Below are 27,497 nucleotides of genomic sequence, written 5' to 3'. Positions count from 1 at the left end.
GGTGATTTGCTTTTGTTCTAAATCTATTTAGACAGCTTTAGAGATAACCGTGTCCTCGCAGCAGGTCACTCACTCAGAGCTAAAGTTAGCCAACTAGAGCGCGAGCTCAGCTTAACAGTGTGCTCGTGGAACCTTTGTTGTGAACTGTCTGCTTTCCGCGGACCACTATTCCTGTAACACCGCGTGCAGCCCTGAGCAGAAATTTGTAACTTTGTTACTAAGTTTAAGTGTGTGAATTAAAATAAGAGGTGCTTTGCAGTGGAATACACAGCTTGTTATTGGCTGCCAGCTGTAGCTGTCGCGGTGAAGGACAGGCAGCCTGTGACGGGGAGGATAAACGGTCTCCGCCTTGGCTTTTGATTCTCTGTCCTGCTGACCAAAAGCTCAGGAAGAACGGCCAGAGGCAGCAATGAGGAGCTGGTCAGCAGAAAGCAGCACGACAGCTAAGATCTAACCAGCTTTTAGATTGATGTTAGGACGTTATCCTTCGCCGAGGAGGGAAACATGAGCAGCTGCAGGGTGCTGTTGTCTGAGCTAAAGCCGTGGACTTTAGGAAAAAGCAAATGGACCAGGGGGCTTCTTGAAGGTGAGTTACGGTAAAACACTAATTCTAGAAGTCTGACAGGAAAGCGTGACCCTCGCTAATATAAATACGTTTTTGTACAACTCTATCCACTCTCCAGCTCAGGTTATGAATCACGGAAGCCGCAGTAAAAGCAACAGAAAAAAAAAGACTTAAAATGTATATACATGCTTTTAACGTTTCATAGATTTATACCTATCATTAAAAAATATTTAAAGGTGTACTTAAAGTATTCCTAAATCTTGTTTAATTGATGGTGCATGCAAATATTTAGATTAGAATCCAAAACCCTTTATTGATCCCAAAAGGAAATGTGAGAATTCTTAGTGTTCATTTGTTCAATGGCTTACTTATGTGTTGAATTGTGACACTTTAAGTGTGACTCTGGTTTTTGCCTCATTCCCCCACTTTCTCCCCCAGGCATTAGTTGGAGTGGAAAGACTTTTTTGTCTACTTCTAGTTGTCCAAAGGTGTGTGTTGTTGGAGGTGGACCGGCAGGTTTCTACACGGCACAGCATCTTATTAAGGTGTGTACTTCCTGTTCTGATAGTCCAAAACCATTAGCTGTGATGTATGTAGATAAACTCTTTCAAAGGGAACAGAACGTTTGTTCTCCAGTTCACTTATCTATCTATCTATCTATCTATCTATCTATCTATCTATCTATCTATCTATCTATCTATCTATCTGCGCTGTCAAACGATTAAAAAATTTTAATTGCAGAATTTCAGTGGTTAACTCGAGATTAATCCCAAATTAATCGCATATTTTATCTTTTTATTTCTTAAAGTGTAAAAGCCTATTTGGGCATTTTAATATGCAATAAATGACACTAGTAAAAAACATGCTTGTACAAAAATATTTGTATTTTTTTTTATTTTCAAACACTTTTCAGAATTGGAATGAAAACTAATCATAACGCCCTGATGTTTACACAATGTGTAAATAAATAAATATTCTTTTTGCCTCTTAAACAAAGATAGACATGGTGTTAAGCATTTACATATAAAGTAATACTAATTTTACATTTTAATAAAGTCACAAGTTTTATTGTTAATTTTTTCACTATCTCACACACATCTAATCCTGAGCTTTCACACCAACAACAATAATTTCTTTGTATCTTTTTGCATGCTGTTTATATCCACATTCATACAATTTAAAGCCTGGAAAAGAGTTTAAATTTCCAGGTCATTCCAGAGTCTTACACTTTGCTTACATCTGGGGCTGGAGCTTAATACCCTTAAAAGAGAACAGTTAGCACAGCTTCATGTGCTGACACTGTAACTTCAGGGTACTTCGTTTGGCAACGTGATTCAGCCTTAGTTTGTCAAATACAAATTAATAATTAATAAAAAATTAATACTATGGTTTATGGGTTGGGTTTCTGCAATGTTATCAGCGTGTAAAAACTCATGTTCAGAACCAATCTCTGCTCCATCTGCACCGCCTAATCTACTTTCAGCAGTCATCAGTTATTGCAACCGTAAACTGCAGAAAATACGGGCAGAGTCGCTCAGTCTGCCTTAAATCTCGTCTCCTATGTCAGTCTAGAGCAGAAAAGACCCCACAGCGACGCAGGATGCTCTCCAGCGCGTAATGAGGCAGAGGATTATTTCAGCTGGTTATACTCACTGTGTCTGTAATGCGGCAGCGCCACTTATTTTAGAGCCCAAATAAGCGACTTCACTCTCAGAAACAAGCACAGGAAAACTGCAACCCGCAACTCATGAAATTTACAAGCAACTTTAGAAAAAAGAAGCTCAAAGTCGCATGGAATAAGCGGACTTGGCAACAGTGAGCGAGGGTCTGTTTTGATAGTCTCTAGCATTCTTGGAACTACGGAAAGAGCCGAGGGTAAAAAAAACAACACAGCCAACACAGTCCGGAGAGCACTGCAGGGATATTAACGTGATTAGCGCATGTCAAAAAAATGTTGCCGTTATGGTCTAACAAAGTTAACGCGATAAAACTGACAGCTATAAAAAAATAATTTTATATATATATATATATATATATATATATATATATATATATATATATATATATATATATATATATATATTAGGGCTGGGCAAGTTAACGCGTTAATTTCGCGTTAACTCATTAGACTATTAACGGCGATATTTTCTGTAACGCGCATTAACGCATGTTGTTCACATGCTTTTATTTTGTGAAGGTCTGTTGCTGCGGTGTAGGGGTTTGAATCAGAACAGTAGGTGGCGATAATGCGCCAATAACCTCGCTGTCAGCCAAACCTCGGATTCAGAGGAAGAAAGGTGCTGGCTGGAAAAAAACAAAGCTGACATGCGGAAGGCGGTGTTTCCCGCAGGAATTTGCTTAGGCGAGGCGGTGAGTTGGCGGCCGGAACAAGTTTTGTGCGGAGCGGAGCGGGGGGGGGGGGGTGTGCATCGACGCCGTCGGTGAAGTCGCTTCGCGTTTCAAAGCATCCATGTGTTTTTGCCTTTTTTTTTCTCCTGCCATTCACTATATGCACGCGAGAAAGCAACAACAAAAAAACGCGTGTTAACGTCAAATAAACGCAAGCAACACAAGCATATCGAGTTAGCAAGCATTTCAGTTTAAAGTTCTTCCAGCATGGAATATGACAGAAACAAGTTAGTTGTAACCACTGCCAAGTTAAACTTTGGTATTGAACATAAAATGGTAATGCTGCTCCCTGCTGTTATCTCAGAAATTGCCTGTTTTTGGTAGATTTTTTCCCCATAAAGAGAATTCCCTGTCAGTGGCAATAAGCTTTAATTTATTATTATTGCTATTTTTTGTTTTACATGTTTAAGTTGAGCTTTACACTAAATATGTGTTACTGATAAGTGCTACAAATGTTACAACACTTTTGTTCATATGGCAGCAGAACATTAAAATAAAAGTGCTCTTTACACTACTTTTGAATTCATTCTTGGAGTTTGTAAATACAATGCGATTAATCGCGATTAATCAGGGCGATTAATCGCGATTAAATATTTTAATCGTTGCCCAGCCCTAATATATATATATATATATATATATATATATATATATATATATATATATATATATATATATATATATATCCATCCATTTTCTCACCTGAAGACAAAGAGGTCTAATTCATATCCAGTTATTTATAATTATATCAATACAAAAGAATGCAATCACATAGAGAGAGGCAAGTTCAGTCACATACAGTCAATTCTGTTAATAATCCTTTGCTGTCAAGTTTTGTTTATTCTGCCAGTTGTTCAAATGTGACCTTTCTAAGGAAGCCCAGCCTCTGCTATTGAGTCATCCAGTTGGTCCAGTTGCACTTCAATCGCCCTTGAAGTGCAACTGGACCATGGAGAGAAACCACACCCCAGTATAGGCGGTCCTCTACCATGACCAAAAGGGCATTAAGAATTGTGATCTTAACGTTAACAAAACGGAATTACAATTATTTATTTTACCATAGAAATATGTGGAAAGTGACATGTTTCATGTTTATTTGGGTATCCCAATCTGGAAAGGTTGCCTGGAAAGCACACGCAGAATACTAATTTAATCTCCTGTTATATCAGGATGTTATAACATGTTCTTTTATGGTTTGAATGCATAAAATTGAGTGAAATACATTATCAGCTTGGATTGCTGACCTGATGACTGAACATAGGGATAGATTTAAATCAGGAGTTTGGATATAATTACAAGGATACACAATTTTTGTCCTTCAAAATGCAAAAAGAAGAAACGGGGGCAAGATACAAACAAATGTTGGTAAATCCTTGTAAAATACATTTAAACTCAAGCAGGCTATTGACCAACTGTTTAAGAAGCTCTTCCATCTCTGCTTTTAAGCCTGGATCTCAGTAAGGTAGTCCCATTTTTTTAATATTATAAAAAAAAAATTAAACATATGAACTGGATATGGAAATGAACTGGAAGACAGTATACAGAGGCCATCATAGTTATCCTTCTTGTCAGAAGACATGCAGAAGGCTTTCTGTTTTAAACACTTAATACGTGAGTAACATTGGATTAGCACAACTCCAAAGAATTGCAGTAACCCAAGTGAGATGTGATTAAGGGAAGGATTACTGTCTTAGACCAATGTAATTGAATGAAGGCCTTCGCTTTATTAAGCACCCGGAGCTAAGAAAAGCTCACCTTTACAACCGAGCTGATCAAATCAATTTGAAGACCCTGGTGGTTCCTTACATTCCTGTTACGGGTGGTAACAGGAATGTAAGGAACCAAAAGCACTGTTATGTCTATTAAGAGAAGAATACCAAATACAATATTTCTGGCAAGGAATGTCCCATTTATGTTTTTAGATGTTTCGTATAATGCACCAGTGCCTAACCTGAAGCATTGTTTTGGGCTGAAATAGGTAGATAAATCTGTATATCACCAACAAACGATGTAATCTGATAATATGCTTCTTGATAGAGGTCGACCGATATATCAGCTGGCCAATATTTGCTTTTTTTCTTGCATCGGTATCGACTGATACAAGTGCGCATATCACATGGGGTCACAAGGGGTTGCTGGTGCCTATCTCCAGCGTTCACCGGGCGAGAGGCAGGGTTCACCCTGGACAGGTCACCAGTCTGTCGCAGGGCAACACAGAGAGACAAACAGGACAAACAACCATTCACACACACACTCACACCTAAGGACAATTTGGAGAAGCCAATTAACCTAACAGTCATGTTTTTGGATATATGTAGGTTTCTACATTTTTATATATATATATATATATATATATATATATATATATATATATATATATATATATAGTAATAGAACTATTTATTATAAATAAAAGTTCACATCAAAACCATGATTGAAAACATAGATGTGGAAAATTACAGTACATTGATGGAAATCCTACAGGGCTGCATCTGGTTTATCATAGAGTACTTTTGGCCGTCTATAGAATCAACTAGCTTCCACGTGAACCTGAGTTATAAGCAAACGATAAACAAAATGGGGCCATAACAAAAGCAAACAGTTTCAAACTGTTCATTGGTGTCATAAAAATTAAAACCACGCTGTTAGTTTGGACTTTATCTGCAAAAATGAATAAAATACAAACAGTTACATGGGGTCTGGGAAAACGAAAGCGTAAACCGTAGCTACAACAAATGTCAGACCTGAACTGGCTAATCTCGGCCATCTTTTAAGCAGTTGGCCACACAAGATGTGATCTGTCAGTCTAGAACAGGAAAGAAGCTGCAGTCTGTGCTGTCATGTTTTAGTCACCAGGCTTATTCCCATGCATGCAGGGCTTTCAAAGAAGCCCCTAGGTGCATGCTTGATTGCCTTCAAAAAATTGTTGCGTCTACTAATGCTTTTACTTTACGTCTGGGAAATATGACTCACAATCTCCCTTTTGGTAGAAATAATCTAAAACAAGACAAGCACATCCGTACAGACAAATGTGCTTACAGTTTAGTTTATGTACAGTGAAGCTGTTACATCGTAGCTTCATAGATAATGAGAAGTCTGTGAGCAAACAGACATCTGCCTTTTCTTCACGTACAGAAATGCACACATTTACTGTTCAAAGAGTCTTCAACTGACTTTAGGCAGCTGAAATGATCTTTAACCCTGTAGATAATACTTCTGCAGTTGATCTGATGCAATATTTATGACTCTGGTGTTGATGAGAAACCGTCACCGCAAAGATCCGTATTGTTGAAGTTCAGTTGCAGTGTTTTCTATATATCGGGACCTTTTTGTTTTCTTTACCATCTAATCTTTAAAGTCTCAAGCCCTTTGTTTTGTTTCGCCTTTATGCACTTGCAGCCTAGAGGAAAAACCCTGCATATCCAGTAAGATTACTATTTGGAATCGTTTGCAATTCATTTTCTGTTTACTAAGAGAAGAACCGCCTAGACAAAACAGCTATGAAGCCAATAGAGACCATCTCCACAGTCAAGAAAGAGGGAACCTAAAGCAAATCCCCAAATTGGATCTGAGGAAGAAAATGGCGGTCAGAATAAACAGCTTTACCCATTTTTCCCTCCTCCAAACTTTCGCTTAGATTCAAGAACGCAAAACTTTGCATAGAAATCATGTGTTTATATTTCAGATGGACATACGTTTTGATGACGTTAAGCAGCTAATGATACTTTGAACTTTTATTTAGTCCCCCTCAGAATTCTCCTTTTAGTGAAACTACACATTTGTTTATGATTAGTTTCTTCACTTAAGCTGTGGCGGTTCTAGACCAAATTTACCAGGGGGGCCAAGGTGGGGCCAGTGTTTTTTCACAGGGGCACAGAACAAAAAACTGAAAAAACAATAAATATAATAATAATATAATATATTAATATAATTTAATAATATTAAGTGAGCCATGTGTAACTCTGGAACTGCAGGTTTAAGATCCCTGATCTAGCAGTTAAAACTTTGCCCCCAGCTCATAAGCTAAACGTGAAACATCTTAAGTTTTAAATTCTTTTTAGAGTAAAACTGTATAGGTAAAAAATAATATTGGTCAAAGTGACCAATCAGTTTTGTTTTCTTTGCCATTGCAAATAATTATGAGAAGTGTATTTATAATCATGTCTTTAGTACAGGGGCCATTAAAGGGGCCAGAACCCTTTCTACAGGGGCATGGGCCCCTGTTGGCCCCTGTCTAGAACCGCCCCTGCACTTAAGTGTTCGGATATTAGTGTGATTACTTATAGATTAAGCATTCATTTTAAAAGTGACTGGTTCAAATATAATCTTTCAGATTCCATGTGCAGTATCAAAATTATGATTTTGAGAATAAATATATAATTTTTATATTGTTTATTTTTTATAATGTATTGTTTATCAGTCTCTTGTTGAGAGTAACTCTGCAGTAAAACAGTAGTTAAACCAAAATCTCCTGTTTTCAAATGAACAAAAGGCCAAAGTCGTTTTGTTTCGGCGCGGCTTCCACCACGGACATTTTTTTTTATAATGATAATGCATATAGTCACAGGGCCGGACTAAATTGTTTGGCGGGCCGGATCCGGCCCGCGGGCCGTATGTTTGACACCCCTGACTTAGACTATTTAGTTCAGAGCCATCAAATAAAATAAACATTTAAATTACTGGTTGGAATATAAAAAAGGTATGAAGATGAAGACTTTTGCGAGCTTTTGTGTAAAAGTTGTGAGCATGGTGGAAATTTATTTGTAAAGAGACAACATATTCAGCGAGTGATTTATCCTGTTTGGTATTTTCTATCTGTTTTTTTCCTCTCAGGGTCGTCAGGATGTCGAGGTCGACATTTACGAGCGACTGCCAGTCCCTTTCGGCCTGGTCAGGTTTGGAGTGGCCCCTGATCACCCCGAAGTCAAGGTGAATAGTACAGTAGTTTCCACCATTTCTATGTGGGCGAAGCAGCCAAGAGGATCATGCTAACTCTGGACGGGTGCAGAAATCTACAAATTGGGGGAGAAATAGAGGAGAGGACAACAATTAGTCCACAAATTTGCTCTCCACATATCTGGAGTTGATGATGGATTGGTAAGGAGCAAACGGTTGTTAAAGGTAATCCGTCAGAAGAGTCATTTGCCGTTTGCCTCCAGCCATGCAGGGACACAACTAAGATGTGGAAGAATGTTGGTCTGTGTGGCTTAAAACTAACACTACACATCGCCCTAAAGATACCGTCCCCACAGGCAAATATACGGTGGTGGCAGCATCATGATGTGGGAGGCTTTTATTCAGCAGGGACAGGAAAGGTTAGAATCTTTGAGTAGAGGCATACTTTGCAGCACGTCTGGTATTTTACTGAAGTGTAATCAGTGGCATTCGGCTCTATGCTTTTTTGATAATATAGTGTTTTTAGTTCTGTATGAATTCATTTGCTTCATGGATTTCACCTTTCAGCTTTTCCAGATTTCTTTTCTGTCCAATAATGTTAGAAAAAAGTGCTAAACTACTACATGTACACGTACAGTTAATGACCTTTTAACATCTGATAAGTTGGAACCAGATGAAACATTTGCAGAACAGTAACTTACAGTTTATGATGTCAATGAAACTTGTCACATGCAAGTCATTGCAACTGTTTCCAGCTAACAGCATAAGAAAGGTGGTTAGACTTGCTGAGCATGAAAACCGCCACCAGATAAGACGGCTGAAAGAGTTGAGTGAAAAAAAAATTACCTGAGAGAACACTCACTTGCTTCAGTTTTTTTTTTTTTGTGCCTTGGAGCCTGGAATAGAAATATTTTTTTTGGCAACAGATTTATGATTCAGCTAACACACTAGGTAAGAAGAATAGTTGAATATATTATCAAGTAATGGATACAAAAACTGAAGTTTGCATAATTAATCTCCATCTATAGTCAACACTTTGCAAAGGAATGTCTTGCCTTTGGCACAACCTCACTCTTGGGCTCTTCAAACTTTTACACTTCAGATACTTTTAATTACTTTTTGATTAATTATATTGTACCAAGCAGGAACTGTAGGCGGTTGTTTTAACGTCAAAAGGTTTTGCCCTTGGCGCTGATGTTGTGCTTTAAAGATTTTTTTGTGTGTCGTAAGTGACATGGCTTGTAAAATACTGTGTGATTTATTAATAGCAAAGATCTTTCTTATCTTTAAAACAAGTACTTATATCAAACACAATACAGCGTTGAAAAGCATTAAAAAAAAGTAAATTAATAAATTAAAGTGTCTTGTCTTAGGGTAAAAATAGTTTCCTCTTTACAATACTTTGACAATATATTTTCCTTAACATATGCTCAGCATTGCATGCTGTTCTCTTCATGGAAGCCCAATGAGTCCATTGGCAAAATAAAATCCTGATTTCCAACAAGCAAGGATTGTCTATTTCAGAGAACTTCACTATAGATGTGGGTTTCCACCAGTGCAGAGTTTGCACACCATTTAGTATCAGGTGGGTTTTGTTTGCATCTGTGCTAACTCTGAGGCAAAGACTTTGGGACATCAAGAAGAAGAAAAATAAAATAAAAAATCCGTCTGATTTCTCAGCATTATGGAACACTGTCACATGGCGATAAGCAATAAGAAGAGCAGAATGGATCCGCGTCAATCTGGATTTGGTTCAAAATATATTTAAATTTCCAAGTCTCAGGAACATTAGTTTCTACATACCTAGATGTTTTATTTTAACCAGTAGGAAAGGAAGCCGCCCTTTATCTAAAAAAGTTACCTCTTCTCCCATAAGTTGGCCCCTGACTCCTTAACCGGGACAACTTGCATGCTGAATTAACTCTGCCTGTGTTTCTATGGCTTTACTGTCAGATAAGAGAACATAAAAGCCTATAAAAAATTATTTTCAAAGCAAATCTTAATTTTTATTCTTTTCTAAGTGCGGAATAAGCAGTCAGTGTTTGTCTTCCAAGAAAAGGCATGCAGAGCAGCCACTAACATTTCCAACCACTGATTACTGTTTTCATAGGATACGATTAGTTATATAATCAATAGTGCAAAACATATATTAAACTGAGAACTTGTTCCAAATTAAAAAAAATTCCCATATCTACATTTCTGCAGTTTAGCTATTTAAACCACGTTCCTAAATATACTATATTGCCAAAAGGACGTGCTTTGACTTGCATATGAACATAAAGGTAGAGTCACTAATAGTTTCCAGAAGTTTCCCTAAGTTACTTTTTGAGTAACTGTGCATGCACAAGACCTTCTTACTTAATCTTCCACTCCTCGGGCATGAAGAAATTTCCCAAATCCACTCTGGTCTAATTTATTTCTACTGAGGCCTGCCTCCTCTTCTCATAAACTTGTACGTGGTTTGCTTCTTGCGACTCTCAGCCATGTTCAAAGTCTACGGTGTGAGCAGCGGAGCTACAACGAACGGCTAACACCAAAGCTAACCGCTAAGTTAACAGGATACACAAACGCTAGAAGTGCGTGAGCAGCAAGCAGAATCTAACGAGGAACATGCTGGTATTATGTGTGCGCCCTCAGAAGGATTGGCATGTGGAACAAGGGGATTCCCCCGGAACTTGAGGGACAGAGGAGCGTGAGAGCAGGATCAAAACTTTGACCAATCACTGCCCTACGGTGTGAATGGCAATGATTGGTCAGTGTTTTTTTAAAGAGCTGCAGCTCTAACAGAGATCAAAATGTTTAAATCTCCTTTTTTCTGAATACATCATAATGTATTGAGTATTGTTAGGACCATTTCACCCTGTATAACAAAAAGTGTTTCTGAAGAGGATTACCATCTATAGCTTTAAGTGACCTCTCATTTTTAATCCATAGGGTTCAATATGACGTTGGCTGACCCTTTGCAGCTTTAATGGCTTTAACTCTTTTGGGAAGGCTGTCTGCAAGGTTTAGGAGCTTGTTTACATGAATATTGGACCATTCTTCCAGAAGCACATTTCCGAGATCAGACACTGATGTTGGATGGGAAGTCCTGGTTCTCAGTTGAGTCTGGCAACCACCAGACCCAGACTCTCAAGCTTGCCAGATGGAGGAACATGATTCGTCACTCCATAGATCACACCTTCACTGCTTTAGAGTCCAGTGGCGGTGTGCTCTACTCCAGTTAATCAGTTAATCAGACACTTTGCATTGCAATTGGTGATAGCTGGCTTGTATGCAGCTGCTTGGCCATGGAAACCCATCCCTTGAGACGCTCTATTCATTGTTCTTGAGCTAGTCTGAAGGCCACACAAAGTTTGGAGGTCTGTAGCGATTGATTCTGCAGAAAGCTGGCGACCTCTGTGCACTATGCACCTCAGCATCTGCCCCCCGCTCCATCAGTTTACGTGGCCGACCACTACGTGGCTGAGACACTGTCGTTGCTCCGTCAGTTTTACTTTGTTATAATACTGCTGAACGTCCGCCGTGGAGTATTTAGGAGTGAGGAAATGTCACGACTGGGCTTGTTGCCCAGGTTGCATCCCATCGTAGAACTATGCTGGAGTTCACTGACCTTCTGAGAGCGACACATTTATTCAAAAATGTTTGTAGAAGCAATCTGCATGTCTGACTTCTTGATTTTATGCACCTGTGCCCATTGAGGTGCTTGAAAAACTACTTTAGGTACAACGTAAGTTTTTCTGTCTAATTGATTTCTTTTTATTGTCCTCCAGAATGTCATCAATACTTTTACTCAAACAGCCAAGCATTCCCGCTGTAGTTTCTTTGGCAACGTAAATGTTGGGAAGGACGTGACCGTCGACGAGTTGCAGCAAGCGTACCACGCTGTCGTACTGGTGAGGACACATATGCACAAGCACTATTACACCGTCCTAAAAAGAAATTTCCGCTTTAAACGTTTCTTTGTCTCTACTTTCTGTCAGAGCTACGGGGCAGAGGGGAACAGGAGGATGGGGGTGCCTGGTGAAGACCTGCCGGGTGTGTACTCAGCCAAAGACTTTGTGGGCTGGTACAACGGCTTGCCCAGCTGTCGAGAGGTTTGTAGAGCCGATCATGTGAAATTCTCACCTGTTCTGTAAATCGAAGCACGTGTGCCATTTTCATCTCTTTGGTTCCTCCTTCAGCTCAGTCCGGACCTGAGCTGCGAAACGGCCGTCATTTTGGGACAAGGCAACGTGGCCTTGGATGTCGCTAGAATACTGCTGTCTCCTTTAGATATTTTAAAGGTGAGATACATTTTTTTTTCTTATCTTTCCCAACCTCAAACAGAAAAAAAAAAAACAAGAAAAGGTTTAAATGTGGAGATAAACAGTACTTTCCTGTAACCCATGGGTGACCTCTAGAGCGCCTTCTAAACGTTTTCGCCTTGAACATTTGAAGATAATTTATCTATTCCTGAAGAACCAACCGTGCTGTCATTGACCCTATTTGACCCAAGCCTATTCCTCATCAGATTTAACCAGTGAGCTCTATTGGTTAATTGGATATTTCCCAAAAGCCCAACAGTGGACACCCAATTATCGTAATCCAGAGATCCTACATACCCTAGCTGAGCGTTAATCTATGTATTTTTTATTTAGAAAGGACAGCTTTTCCCAGATTTCCCACTCTCTCCTTTTTTACTCTAGTATCCTTTATAGAGGGTTCCCCCTCTGGGAGAATACTCCCAGAGGCGAGGTTTGGTGCATTTAAAAAGATGTACTCAAAAAAAGGAAGCTTTATTTAACAATAAAGCAAAAAGATACAAAATTAGCAATCAAAATGCAAAATCAAACATTGTGATTGTGAAAAGAAAATGTCTTTCTTTTCATATTAGTGTTCTAAGCTTTTATAACGGTGGACAAACATTAACGTATGAGGGGAGATAAAATACATGGGACAGTGAAGTCTCTAAGTAGAAGAGGGAGTCATTAACTGTGTTTCCATCAACGTTTTTTTTATTCCCCTTTTTAAAATATTGCAGGTGAAAAGATTGAAGGAAATGACAAAATTTGAAATAACTTCCTCAATTTTGCAAAAATGTTTTCCACTCGCTTGAGGTTTTTTTTGGATTTTATGGAAAAAAATGCTGCTCACACTGCTGGTCCTCTACCTGCTCTCTGCACTTGCGAACTCCGTCATGCACTAAAGGCCGTCACGTGGTTGGAAACGCTGAGTGTCTACTAGCTGCAGGGCAGACGCTCTGATGGGGCGTGCATTAAAGCAATAAATGCTTAAATGAGTGTGTAATTATCCCAGACAGATTTTGTCTCTCTTGTATCAGGAGCCCGGGATCCAACGGGATAAATGCATAATTTTCTGTTGCGTGTGACATCAGAAAAAGGATGCTCTTTTCACCAGGTGCCCCGGTTACTCCAATATACCGAGAATGTTTGCCTAATACAAATATGAGGACGATTGCGTCTGTTTAAACTCGATTATTATAAATATTGAAGCTCAGTACAGCACGTTCTGAACAAGTAAACGGCTTTGTGGTTATTTTCAGATGTTTTACAAAATATCATTTGCTTTGATTGTCGCACATCACCGAAAGTCTGTCTGTTGGAAACAGAAATCCACCTTTCTGAGTCCATCACTGAAAACGGACGGCTGCTTTATTCTTGGAAAATAAATTTTTTGTTGCTAGATCGATTCCATGAATGGATCAGAAGCGGATCCTGAATGTAATCAAACTAAAATTTAATAAAGTTATGCCCAAAAATATTCTAAACTCTGGCAGATCTAGATGTAGAGAGATTTTAATTCAATCAAGAAGTAGGAAGGAAGAGAAGCAGGTAGCCTTCAAAATACGACCGTGAACAAAGAGACATCATAGAGACAGAAACAGAGAAACAGAAAAATTGTTTAAATAAGAGAAAGTAGAAGAAAAACCTTTGCAATGGCTCAAAACACTCCCCCCTCCACACCCCCCCTCCCCCCCCAACATTTCTAGGGGAAACGCTGAAGGGAATGCACATTTGCAGCATGAACCACAGTCGGCCCACAGTCCGTGGTTGAAGCTGCTCTCTGTGGTTGTAAATTCTCTCCATCCCACAAAGGCAATGAGTAATTCTCCCCTCAGTCTGTATCACAGATAAATCACGACTTGTGAATCCACGGTGTGATTTATAATCTCCCCGATGGTCCACATACGAAAAGGCATCCAGTCAAGACCAACTGTTGCAATCTTCTGCCACATGTCAGGATCCAGGAGTTCATAATCCTGAATTTTCGCTCCCGTCACCATTTACAGCTTTGAATCGGCTTTGAAGCTCTCTCATACCGCTTTCCTTTGATCGAGGCATGCAGAGTTCAGCCCCTCTTCTTTTTTTTTTTGTCTCCCCTTTCTGTGCAGCCTCACCTAAAGGGGGCGTGTCATTTCCAGTCTGGAGTCAGGAGGTACAGATTTAGCTCATTTGGCCCGTCCTTGACTCCAGACTTAGGCCCCCTGTCCATACCGGGATTTTTTTATATTCAAATCTAGAAGGTGTGCCGTGCACGTGTATTCAGCCCGCTGATTGAATACCTTTTATAGAACCATCTTTTACTGTAGTTCCAGCTACAATGTTTGGTTATGTCTGCACCAGCTGTGCTCATCTGGAGATATTTTTATCCATTCTTCATTGCAAAATTGCTAAAGCTCAACCATTCTGTATGGAGAGTTCCCATTTTTAACACATAAATATGCTTTGATCTAAACCTTTCAGTTCTAGCTCTGGTACACGTAGAGGTTTGCTTGTTTTGACCCTGGATTTTTGAGTATCAGAGTAAATTAATACAATTGCACGCCACACTTTTCAGCGTTTTATTTGTAGGAAAAGATTGAAATGCATGTATTGTTTTACTTCCACTCTACAGTTGTGTTCTGCTCCGTCACATAAGATCCAACTGGAGTACACTGAAGAATGTGCTTGCAGTGGTGAATGGGAAAAAGGTTTAAAGACCATACATACTTTGCATTTCTATAAATATAAATTCAAGGCATTTCTGAAGACTCCAAAATACACAGCTGAAAAGTATCTCTTAAGAAAAATCATTATCATGGTATCAGTAATAGTATTGCTGCTGTGAATCTTTTTTACTGCTTATGATAAGAATTATATTTGAGATTACTTTAAGAAATGAAGTACTGTCTACATTTTTTTTTTTTTACCATCAGCTTCACCAAATCATTTTTTCCCCCCAGAAAACGGACATTACCCAGCCGGCCCTAGAAGCCCTTGCAGAGAGTCGGGTTCGAAAGGTGCTGATAGTCGGCAGGAGGGGACCCATGCAGGTCGCTTGCACAATTAAGGTGTGTATTGTGGGAAACAGACTGGGTCTTTATCAAGAGGGCAAATCTGTCGCATTAAAACACTCCACTAACCCAAGCGTTACCTACTGCTCTCCTTTCAAATCCCAACACCACATTTGGGCTATGCTGCTTTGTATCTTAGTATCTGTCTTTGCTGCTGTGTTTGGTTCCACTGTCTTGTTGATGACGCGGTTTCAGCCAGTCTTTGGCTTTCGTGACACAGAGAGTTTAATGTCTGGCTGATAAACATCCACTGTCTCTAACGGTTTCCACGTGTGAATACGACTTCTTATTGTAGAAGGATGGACTTTCGGTGAGGAAAGTACATTATTATCCTTCTTGGCATTGCGTTAACTCCAGACCACGACTCCACCTTTTACATATTTAGGAGCTACCTTCCTGTTGATCAGCATTATCTGATTGCTCGTTTCCGGAGGTAGAGTGCCTTTTCCGGGTCGGGGAGGATGTCCTGTCCCAAGTGGAGGAGATCCCGGATGCAAGCGGCTGAAATAAGTTTTCTCCGTAGTGTGTCTGGGCTCTTCCTTAGAGATAGGGTGAGGAGCTCAGTCATCCGGGGAGGACTCGGAGTAGAGCCGCTGCTCCTCCACGTCGAGAGGAGCCAGTTGAGGTGGCTCGGGCATCTGGTTAGGATGCCTCCTGGACGCCTCCCTGGTGAGGTGTTCCGGGCACGTCCCACCGGGAGGAGGCCCAGGGGAAGACCCAGGACACGCTGGAGGGACTATGTCTCCCGGCTGTCCTGGGAACGCCTTGGGGTTCCTCCTGAGGAGCTGGCCCAAGTGGCTGGGGAGAGGGACGTCTGGGCCTCCCTACTGAAGCTGCTACCCCCGCGACCCGACCCCGGATAAGCGGAAGATGGATGGTTGCTTCATTACTTCAATTAATTTGGAAGCTCTACCTTTGAAACATGTTTTTATGCACTGTAAATAACATTATCTGCCAACAGAATGAGTATTTTACCCCTAAAATAAAACAATAAGATATACCGCACTTGAAATAAGATGATGGATGATATGATGATATGAGTTGTTCCGAGTTTAAGTGCAAATATCTTATTCCATTGGCAAATAATATTATTTTGCTGCTCAAATCAAGGGCAAATTCAAAATCAAGAAAAATGTACTTATTTTTAGTTCCCCTTCTGCTGTGTGCATTGCGTTGCCATTTTGGGTTATAAGGATCTGTTGGTAACAAACTATATAGTTTTGGGCAAGTGCTCCAAAATTCAGAAACTATTTTAGCTACTTATTGCAGCATGTTATTAAGAGCTTCTTGCCTCAACATGGCAATGTATTTTTTTTTCCTCAAACGCACAAAGAAAGTCAATCTGAAGAATCAGAGAAAAAAAACCCACAGCTTGGGTGAATTCTGGGTTTTGGTTTGAAAGCAGGTTGTTTTTGTTCAGTGCTGCTGGTGTGGCTTTGAAAGTCTTGTGGTATCTGACTTTCTCATCACGTCTACAGGAGCTCAGAGAAATGGGGAACCTGCCTGGAACCAGGCCTGAGATGGTGGCGGCTGATTTCGAAGGCGTCCCAGAAGCTCTTAAAGGTCAGAGGCAAATCAAAGCCTCGCACGATGTTTGTTCTGGTGGTTTTCTCTGTGACACGTTTTTTTTTATTATTTTTTTTTTTTTTACAAATGTGACTCAAGATTTACAGGTTTTGCGTCCTTGGTTCTCGTCACTTGAACGGAAAACGTGCAAATATAGAGAGAAATCAGCATCTGACTAATGCGGAGCATGAAGCTGTCATGTAAGAGGAAGAAACGTATGGTGTGGTTAACAGATGAAGCACACCCCTATAGCCCTTATACTGAGCTGAACGGAAACTGTTCAGCTGTTAAGATCGCTTCTGACGTACAAGAGCTCAAAGCTGGCTGCTGGGACGGGGAGTTGGTGTTCTGCAACCTTCATCCTTTTGGTGACCTTCTGGCCAGTAGTCTCAGCCTCGATGGAGACGTGGCATTGACTTGAATAATTAGTAAAAACAGCCCCCCGCCCCCTGTGTTTCATCACGGATGTTTTTTTTAAGAACCTTGACCTTGTGACTAGTTTAGTTTTGAGGCAGTGAGGGATGATTTTAGAAGCTGCTGTTTCTGTCTGTGCTGAGGCTTTGTGGTCACAGCTGCTGCAGAAGATTTAAGCAGATATGCAACAACCAGTCCAGTATTTCTGTGTCAAGGTATCATAATTCAGGTGCAGTTTGTTTTTTTTACTCGAGTAGAGTGCCTTGCCGGTCTTGATAAATCCTCCTTTTCGATGCACGCAAGGCTCCCGCAACACAGCTGCACATCTTTTGATCAAAAATAAGCGGTGTTATCGTGACATACCTGTGCTGGCACCTCCTCGCTGGCTTCCTGTTCATCTCAGGATCCAGTAGAAACTGTTTTAGTGGTCCTAATTATATGACGGTACCATACATGCCTGTTGCTTTGCTCCCTTCCACTGCAGCCAGAGCATTAAGCTCCATAAATGGACTGTTGCTTGATATTCCTTGTCCAGGCTCAAAAGTAAACCTGCCTTATTCATTGGCTTTAAGATTTTACTGTCCAAGCAGGTCATGTTTATGGTACTTAATTTAATTTTATATAGTTATTTTATTAGGTTTTCTGTTATTTCATTGGAGTTAATTGTTACTGTGGATTTTCTTACCTGTCGCCACCAGCTTTGCACATTTAGAGACTGAAACAAAACTGTCTTGTTAACTGCATATCCCCACCACACTCATTACATCTACTTTGTGTTGGTCCATCACATAAAAATCTCATGAACCAACATTGAAGTTTGTGGTCGTAACATGCTGAAAAAGGAAATACTGAAAGCTTATGAATACCGCAAGCTAAGCGGCCTTCATAGTGCCAGAGAGTGTTCATGATTAAAACAGATGAAGTATAATTACCAGAAGTGAGGCTGTTCGTATCAATCTATTGTTAGCCCGGAAATCTCCTATCAGTGGGAAACTGCTCATAAACAAAAATAACTGACAGCAAAGTCATTTGTCTGGGTCTAAGGCTACGTTCACACTGCAGAGAAATGCCACCTAAGTCCCATGTTTTTGTCTATATGCAACCCATATCAGTCTTTTTCATGGCACTGTGAACAGCCCAATTTCAATGTTTTCACCCAAAAAAAATCTGATTTATCCTATTTCCATATGTGGTTCTAATTCAGATACGTAATGGATATTTTTCAAGTGTCCGCTGTCTGAACGGTCACATTTTTCCCATCACCCTCCTGTCTCTCACTACACATACACACAGTTAGCGCTCCATAAATGGACATTAATAGCTATGCTGCTTTCTTCTTACCTCATTTAGTCTTGCTATGATGTGGTATTATTGTTATTGTCGGCTCTCATTGCTCATCTACTTTTACTAATAACTAATAACTTTTTTTAATAATTTTTTTTAACTTTATTGAACCCTTCTAGAAACAACTAATTTCCTCATTACCTTCATAAGCAGTGCGCTGCTGTGTGATGTCTCCTTCTATCATCTACTCATGCGTGGGTTTGCGGTCTAGAACCGTTCAGACAGTAGTATGATGGCGGTCACTTTTATTGAACAGCCAGCTTAAAAAAAATCTGATTTTAACAAAAAATAAGAATTATGCATCAAGACCTGTAGTGTTGTCAGATCTCAGATCACTGATGGGATTAACACAAAATAAAATAAACATGCTAACCTTACAAACCTGAGAGATGGCAGCATAAAACGGTATCATCTCTTATTAAGGTTGTATAAAATATAGAAAATTATTAACAACTTATCAAATACAAATTTTTAGCAATTGTTCTGACATTTTCTTTTGCCAGTATGTTGATTGACGTTTTTATTTTTACATATGCAACATAGAAGAACTATGTGATGCACATTGGAGAGCTGTTCGTGTTTCAGGCAACCTGTAGCACATAATCATCACAGGAGATTCAGAATCAGAAATACTTTTTAATAATCCCAGAGGAAAATTACTGTTTCAGTTCAACCACCATCACATACATCACAAACATACATCAAAAACATTAAAATAACATTTAACAGAATATAACTATATTTCATTGTTTGTTTAGAAACCACAATGTCTATAAAGGACAAACTCTGACATATTTAAACACAGAAATAAATAAATGTGCAATAAATAAATATGTGACAGTGTCAAAGACACAGACACATAATTATTAGCAATGAAAAGAAGAAAAAACAAGCAAACAACCTAAAATTAGCTCTAAAGAAGCGCCAAGAATAAAAGATAAACAGTGAATACCAGAGTAAATATTGCACCATTATAGATATGGCACACTCAGGTAAAAATAAGATGAAATATTCAAGTTTAACAGTGAAAAGGACTCTACCCTATTTCCAGACACACGATAATATAAAAGGCAATATACACGATAGTGCAGCAGCATACCAAGTAGCTAAGGCATGTGCAAGTTACCTTAGCACAGGGGTGTCAAACATACGGTGGATCCGGCCCGCCGAACAATTTAGTCCGGCCCTGTGGCTAAATGCATTATCATTACAAAAAAAAATTTTTTTTTTTTTCCAGTGTCCTGTCTGGCAATGTGGCAATAAGAATTGTTGTCTTAATGCCAAAAAGAGCTCATCAGATTTGACTTTCACAAGTGGAGCAGTACTGCTTTTGCCATAGTGCTCCACTTGATTTATGAATGTGAATAGTTTTATTATGATTCATGCGGGGAATATCTCAAATGATATGGACACTACAATGGGAAAGTAGGACAAGAAAGGAAGAACAAGAAGAAAAAAAACAAAAGGTGAAAGAAAGAGGAGATAAAAGGAAGAGAATGATAAAGCAATTATTGAAAAAAACATTTACTTCGTTTAATTGAAAATATGCAGTTCCTATATTGTCCACGAGGGGTGCTGTGTTTTAATTAGCAGATTAAGCTTCAGGTGTGGAAAAATTTTAATAATTTCTTAATTTTTATATGTTTGATGTATTTTGTCATGCAGGACAGTGTTTTTAAGTTCCAAAAAATGTGAATAAATGTTTTTCAACATTGTACAATCACTGTGATCAGTTCTTATGCATAATGCACTTAAGTAAATGTTTAACTGAGTAAAAGTATTGTTGAAATTGCACATACTTTTCTTAAAAACGCTGAGGTTATTCATAATATATTGTGTAAAAGTGAAATTAACTTAATATAAAAATCAACAACAAGTCCACATTTATTAGTTCTATTTAATCTTGCAATGAGTTAACTCGTGTGGCCCTCTTGAGATCAGATTAAGCTGTATGCGGCCCCTCAACCAAAATGAGTTTGACACTCCTGCCTTAGCATCTAACAAACAGTGTAAACGATTAATGATCAAATCAGAACCCGTGCAACCATTAGCATGATGTAAACAATTATTGAGCCTGTTGTAAGCAGCAGAGATGATAAAAGTCTAACAGCAGCCGGGAGGAAGGACCCTCGGAAATGTGATGCAGCAGTCTGTCACTGAAAGAGTGCTACAGCTCCGCAACAGCTCCATGCATGGGGTGGGAGACATTGTCCATCAGTGATGGGGGTTTTTTAACAGCCCTTTTTTCTCTTTCGTCTTATCAGTGAGCTGAGGCATTAAGCAACTTTATTTGAAAACAGCACTGTAATTCCTGACTTTATTATCTGTCGTCTGGGACGCTCTGACTGAATGTGTGTTTCAATAAGCGTCTCACATGGATGCCGACGTCAGCAGTCGGCAGGTGTCGTACCAAACTAAAACTACCCGACTGAAACTGTGGCCCCTGTGCCAGGAGCACGCTTTGGGCAGGAACAGCTGATCCAGTCGGCTCTGTTGTTACGTCATCGTTCAGTTAGTGGGTTACAACAGGAAATGACACTTTATTGTTCTTCTGTGGTACTGCAGCCTATCCTCTACTAAACATCCACCTCACATCTTGCTGGATGAATAAGAAATTAGCTTTTACTTATAATTAGGTCATTCTGAGTCAGCATTCAGGTTTTACCACTATCTTGAACCTGGTTTATCCTGCTTCCACCTGCTCTCTGTGCGCCACACACACCACCTCTGTGCTTTGCGCTGCTGCACGAACGAGGCTGGGTGACGGACCTGGACCACCAGGCCGTTTTTAGAGAATTGAGATTACACAGATGTGATCATCCTCATATTAGGCAAACGGTGTTTAAACAATCACGTAGGCTGCGATTCCACTGGAGAACAATAAGTGTCACAATGAGATATGTACATTTGTCTCCTTGTATAATTTAATTACTGCCTACATTTATTTATTTGCTGCATTATTGTGCACTGTGTGCTTATTTGTTTATTTCTGTATTTCTTTTCACATATGTCAGAGTTGGTCCTCCACAAGTGTCCGCATGCTTCAGTCGGTTGCATTGCATTCCCCTAAGTCCAAGTCTTTGTCATAATGATTAAAAGGTTTCCAGATGCTTTTGAAGAGTTCCTGTTTCCCTTTTAGTATATAGGTAATCTTTTAGTATATAGGTAATCTTTTAGTATATAGGTAATCCTCATCTGCCGAATCCACTGGACGGCGCTTGGTCTGTGGATTTTTTTTCTTTCCAAAATAAACTAAAACATCTTTTGGTATTAAGCAAGCTGAGGTTTATGACGGTTTCTTCATATTTAGTATGGTTGTGTTTCTCGGGATACAGGCCAAATAGAAACAATTTTGGTTCTACTATTTTTATTTTTTTTATATAATATTCTGAATAATATCTCTTACCTCTTCACAAAAGTCATTTTTGTACAGTGCCACAAAGTAAACCAGAGTTTCTCCAGACTCTTTCGAACACACATTGGATATGTTTCCATTATATTGATTAAGTTTCCCTGGTTTCACATAAATTTGCATTAACCATTTGAACTGAATAATTTTTAGACTTGTGTTTATGAATAATTGAGGTAATTGAGGTACATGTGTCTTACCAATCTTCCTGTAATGATAAATAATCTTCACAGACCCAAAGTCTGTCAAAAGAACGTTTAGGGACATGCAACATAATGACACTATAAATAATTCCTTTCTTCCGAGCATTTTTTAGTAGCATATCCTCCAAAGCTGAGTTGGCAGGCAGGTTTTGTCATCTCGTTATTTTGACTGGCCCTTATAAAACGTCTACGTTGAAGCTATTTAAATGAATGCTTTTTATCCAAATGGAATTTATCTTGTAACTCTTGAAAGCTGATAAGTGTTTCAGATTGTGGTAGAAAACTATCCTGAATCGTTCTGGAACTTTCTATGGAGGACCAACTCTGACATATCTGAAAATAAATACAGAAATAAATAAGCAATAAATGTGCAAAAATGCAGCAAATAAATAAATGCAGGCAGTAGTTAAACTCTTTTAATTAGCTTGTTTATGTATCTCTCTTTTTAATAATCACCTTATTTATTTTTCATTATAATTCTCTCCTTTATTGATTATCTCCCTTTTTTAAATGTATTTATTTCTGTGTATGTTTTAATATTTTTGTCTGTTTTATTCTTCCTTTCTATATTTTTGCAGTAGATCCAGACGGCTCAGACGAGTCACTTGTAGCCATCTAGTCATGGAAACGTTGAACCTTTGTTAAAAAGTGAAAGAAGGGAGTCGTAACCTCATCGTTCAGTTAGTGGGTTACAACAGAAAATGACAGTCATTGTTTTCCCATGGTATCGCAGCCACCTTTTGTCTAACATGAGGACGATCACGTCTGTATAAACGCAATTCATACAAACGGCCTGGTGGTCCAGGTCCGTTGGCCAGACTCGTTCATTACGCAACAGAGGACACGGCTCCATTGACTTGCTGCAGCAGAGCCAGGGTTGGCGCCTGGTGCCTCTGGTGGCACACAGTGAACAGGTGGAAGCGGGATAAACCAGGCTGAAGTTAGTGGTAAAACCTGAAAGCTGACTCAGAATGACAATTATAAGTTGAAGCTAACTTCTCTCGTCTTGCTGGATGAGTAAGAAATTAGCTTTACCATACAATTAGGCCATTCTGAGTCATCTTTCAGGTTTTACCTGAAAGATAAATGCTTCGGTGTGTAAGTTTGCTAAAACAATGTCGGACTCCGTAATTTTCTCTGGTCCCCTGCCTGATCTGACCAGTGATGCGTGTATAGCCGCACGTCATCATTCAACCGCTGGTTGTCTGGTTTGTGTCCTGAAAACGACGTGGGCTACATTGATAACTGGAGAACTTTCTGGGGGAAACCTGGTCTGATCCGGAGAGACGGCATTCATCTCACTTTGGATGCTGCAGCTCTTCTTTCTAGGAATCTGGCCGGATTTATTAGTCCTCCTAAATGCTGACAACCCAGGGTTCAGACCAGGAAGCAGAGCCGTAGTTTAACACACCTATTACCCTATTGAGATGGTGTCTTTCCCAAAAAGTCAGAATTCTGACTTTTTTCTCAGAATTCTGAGGAAAAAGTCAGAATTGAGTAGATTTTTTATTTTTTTTGAGTGGCCCTAATCCTCTTCCGTACTCTTATCATGTTTTTAAGGATCTGGTTTTTAGTCGGTTTTAATCATTTTCTTGTGGCGTTTGAGTATATTTGTTCCGCATACATTTGGTGTATAACTGAGTCTGCACGTTCGACTTAAGTGTACGGTTTATGATTTGAAGTCAGGAATAAAAAGGATTTAAAGCTGGAGTCTCTCTGCTGTCCCAGATTTACCGAGGCCCAGGAAGCGTCTCACAGAGCTGCTGCTGAAGACGGCTCTGGAGGCACCTGGGGAGAAGGAGCTGGAGAGGCGGGGAAAAGCCACCAAGGTGTGGGGTTTCCGATTCTACCGGAGCCCCACTGAAATCTTGGCCGACCCCGACCACAACAGAACAGCCGGCATCCGACTGGCAGTCAACAGGCTGGAAGTGAGCTGGATTCTGGATTGAAAGCCTAAGATGTGCCTGTGGGCTCGCCTGCTTTGGAGTGTGCTAATAAACGTCTTTTCTATCAGGGTTCAGGAGAACGAGCTCAGGCTGTTCTCACTGGAGAGGTTGAAGACGTTCCCTGTGGTCTGGTCATCAGCAGCATCGGCTACCAGAGCCTCCCCATCGATTCCACGGTGCCGTTTGACTCCCGCAGCGCAGTCGTGCCGAACTCAGTGGGCCGGGTTCACCAAGCTCCAGGTTTGTCTTGTTTAAACCCAAAACAAGAACCCTGTAACTTGATTTGATCGCCAGGTCTTTCTCGTCAGGCTTATACTGCAGCGGCTGGCTGAAAACGGGCCCCACAGGTGTGATCGCCACCACTCTGAACAACAGCTTTGACACGGCACGCTCTTTGCTGGAGGACATCGATTCTGGAAAATTGGATGTATCTGTTGCCAAGGCTGGATCACAGATCGTCAGCAGTCTGCTGGAGGAACGAGGTACATCAGTGACTCATTGCTTATTGCAACATATGTTAATGAGGCCTTGTTAGGTGTCTTGTGTAGCACTGTGCTAACAGCACATTGTTCTGCGCCATTCAGATAAAACAATAGCACCGAAACATGCCAACTGAAATGTAGGGGAAAGGTCAGCGGGTGATGGATTATATGCTATTTTTTAACTATATTTGGAAAGTTAATGAATCTATCGGTAGGTAAAAGCCTTCAGGTTCTACACTCTCATTCCTGACAGATTTTAGGTGTTTATTTGTTTCAATTATATCTTCAGGTTCTGTGTTTTAGTCTTTGGGATCTGTTTCTGTGAAACGCTGTATAGAATATCCAACAGGTACAGGTCTGCCTTTTAAATTAATATCATTCTCCATTTGGGCTGTTCAAAATGCCCGTCAAGGTTTACATCCTAGGAAATCTTGTCTTGATTTAATTTGATCCATTCTTTTGCATAGATATGCATATGTTGCACAATGACAAATTAACAGACATAATATCCTTGTTGGCTTTTGAAATTATATTTGAGATCAGTTTCATTATTTATATACTGTATATTATATTTGTGTTCTTAGTTTTGTCTTTTAAACATATTTAATTTTTTGATTTGTGTGTGTAATTGTACTGCGGTTGTCTGTCTTGGCCAAGACTCAATTAAAAGAGAGGTTTTTCATCTAAGTAGGGATCTTCCTAGTATAATAAAGGTTTAATATATAATGATGTTTAACGGCTAGTTTAACATCTGGTCAGAGGTCACGCGATGGGAAAGAACCAGTTAACTAAAACTGGTTCCTTTATTAATGATGATCAGTGTTTGCTGTCGAGGTAGAGTTGCTGCAGTTGCTGAGGCTTTGTGTTGTGCCGTGCGTAGGGGTGAAAGCAGTGACCTTCTCGGACTGGGAGAAGATCGACAGCTTGGAGAGGAGGAGGGGGGAGGCCTGCGGAAAACCCAGGGAGAAGCTACTGACTGTGGAAGAGATGCTGAAGGTGGCCCGAACGTGACCCAAAGCAGCAGGCAGAGTCCAGGACACAGAAATAACCAGTGATGTAAAAATGCAATGACTGCACTGATTACTGTATCAATGGGGACCACGTTCGTATGATACCAATGGGGTTTATGAATGATGGCTTAATTTATAGCACACATAGTAAGTTTGATCATTTGATGCTGTAGAATATTTGCAGACTGAAAAATCAAAGAATATAGTAATTTAGACAATATAGTAATTTATCGAAGTGTAGTGAGGTGGACACTTGAAGCAACATCTGTTTTCACCCATAAATAACTGCTGTTTATTATATTCAATAGGTTGATACAGTGTTTCTATTTGATCTGACGTCTCAACGGGAGTTTTACATCTGTCAAAAGGGTTCCATGCCCCAGCTTTGCTCGCTCACCACGCTCTCATTTTACCATCAAAGTCCAAGAGATGTACAAAGGTAACACCTTCCAACATTTTAAGTCGACAGAAGCAGATTGGAAAGCAAGTAGAGCCAAAGTGAAGGAACCGATGTGGTCCCAAATACATCGTGGACGTGTGTGTGACTTTTGTGTGTACGCGACCAGAGTCCCACTATCAGGGCTTCACATTGAAAACAGTGACGTCCTAACAGAAAAGCAAATTAGAGAGTTTACAGCCTTACATTTCTAACTTGTTGTTTTTAAGATTTTAAACGGAATAATTGTATATCTGATTAATTTAAATGGTTGTTGTTAAAACTCCAGTGTCTTGCAAAAGTGTTCATACCCTCTAAGTGTTTTTCACTTTTTATCCTTATATTTCTCTCTACAGGTACATGTAGTCTGCTTACTGATTAGACGACTTCAGATGGCAATTTGGTTGCAAACATTTTATTTAGGGGAATGGAAATCCAAATGGAAGGGGACTGAATATGAAGACAACCAGAGCCTTTCAGAGTTTAATTACTAAGATTTTGCACCTATTTCCTTCTACGTAACAAGCGTGTCATAGCCTGTGTGGATCCACACCCATCCTCTCTTTGGAGTTTTTATTTCTGGCTAATCTGAATGAGAGGAGAGCCTCAGGGCAGAGAACGGGGAACCCTGTGGGAACGCTCAGAATGAGCTCGAGTGTGAGAGAGGAACGTCCATGTTTCCCTCAATCTATTATCCCTGTGACCTGATCTCAGATAGGAAAATAGATCGATTTTATTTAGGGGTACCAGAGGAAAGGAAGCTGAACGTCTCACGTCAAACTTTGCTGATGTTTAGTTTTAAACCAATTCTTTTCCTTTTAGTTCACAATTATGCGCTACTGTGATGAAATCCTGGCAAATACATTGAAGTTTGTGGTTGTAATGTGATGAAATGTGGAAAAAGGGTCAAAGGGTATGAATACATTTGCAAGGCACTGTGTGTATAAAAAGGTGTGATTTTGTGTTTGGGTCCACTGTAACCTGAGCGTATGTCCCTCTCTGGAAAGTACAAAGTGGACCTGGACCAAGACTGTCCTGTGATGTAGTTCTGCTTTGTTTCTCAACAGTTATGAACACTAATAAAGATATTTTGTTACTATGCTGCCTGAGATGTTTTTTTCTTTTATATTTTTGTAATCAAGAGAATGGATTAATTTTTGTTTCCGTTACTTGTGAAAAAGGGAAAGCTAAATAATTCTTGCATAAAGTGAAGTAGTTGCAGTAATGTTGACATATGAACATCTAGTTGCATTAGATGGGTCCAGAATTAGCTCATTTATTGATCCGGTGCATGTAAAAGCGTGATTATACAGACTGACTCTGCCCCCTGCTGGATGACTAGATTACAACTAAATGTGTCTGAACTGGAACGATTCAAGCGTTCAGTTTTCCATATTAGATTAAGGGTGGAAAAATATTGCAACCATGTTTATTTTACTTGACTTGGCCAGACTTATTTTCATTGTTCAATATATTTTTTCATA

General features: G+C 39.7%; 1 protein-coding gene across 1 annotated transcript; it reads left to right on the top strand.

Moving 5' to 3' along the window:
• Positions 1–107: 107 nt before the first annotated feature.
• fdxr (ferredoxin reductase) lies at positions 108–25,612 on the top strand. Its single transcript, XM_012864133.3, has 12 exons — positions 108–586; positions 1,004–1,110; positions 7,805–7,900; positions 11,641–11,763; positions 11,851–11,964; positions 12,052–12,153; positions 15,093–15,200; positions 16,682–16,766; positions 23,868–24,067; positions 24,154–24,325; positions 24,394–24,567; positions 25,448–25,612. The coding sequence occupies exons 1-12, from the start codon at positions 505–507 to the stop codon at positions 25,576–25,578; spliced, it is 1,494 nt and encodes a 497-aa protein (XP_012719587.2). The 5' UTR covers positions 108–504; the 3' UTR covers positions 25,579–25,612.
• The last annotated feature ends 1,885 nt before the right edge of the window (positions 25,613–27,497 follow it).

Source organism: Fundulus heteroclitus, chromosome 10 (genome assembly GCF_011125445.2).
Source record: "Fundulus heteroclitus isolate FHET01 chromosome 10, MU-UCD_Fhet_4.1, whole genome shotgun sequence".
Classification (NCBI taxonomy): domain Eukaryota; kingdom Metazoa; phylum Chordata; class Actinopteri; order Cyprinodontiformes; family Fundulidae; genus Fundulus; species Fundulus heteroclitus.
This window is presented reverse-complemented; position numbering and strand designations above follow the sequence as displayed.

Excerpts from the sequence above, each read along its gene's own strand:
- fdxr (XM_012864133.3), top strand. The coding sequence starts at position 505 with ATGAGCAGCTGCAGGGTGCTGTTGTCTGAGCTAAAGCCGTGGACTTTA. Across the intron at positions 11,764-11,850 it reads CGTACCACGCTGTCGTACTG|AGCTACGGGGCAGAGGGGAA; the intron begins GTGAGGACACAT and ends ACTTTCTGTCAG. Across the intron at positions 11,965-12,051 it reads GCTTGCCCAGCTGTCGAGAG|CTCAGTCCGGACCTGAGCTG; the intron begins GTTTGTAGAGCC and ends TTCCTCCTTCAG.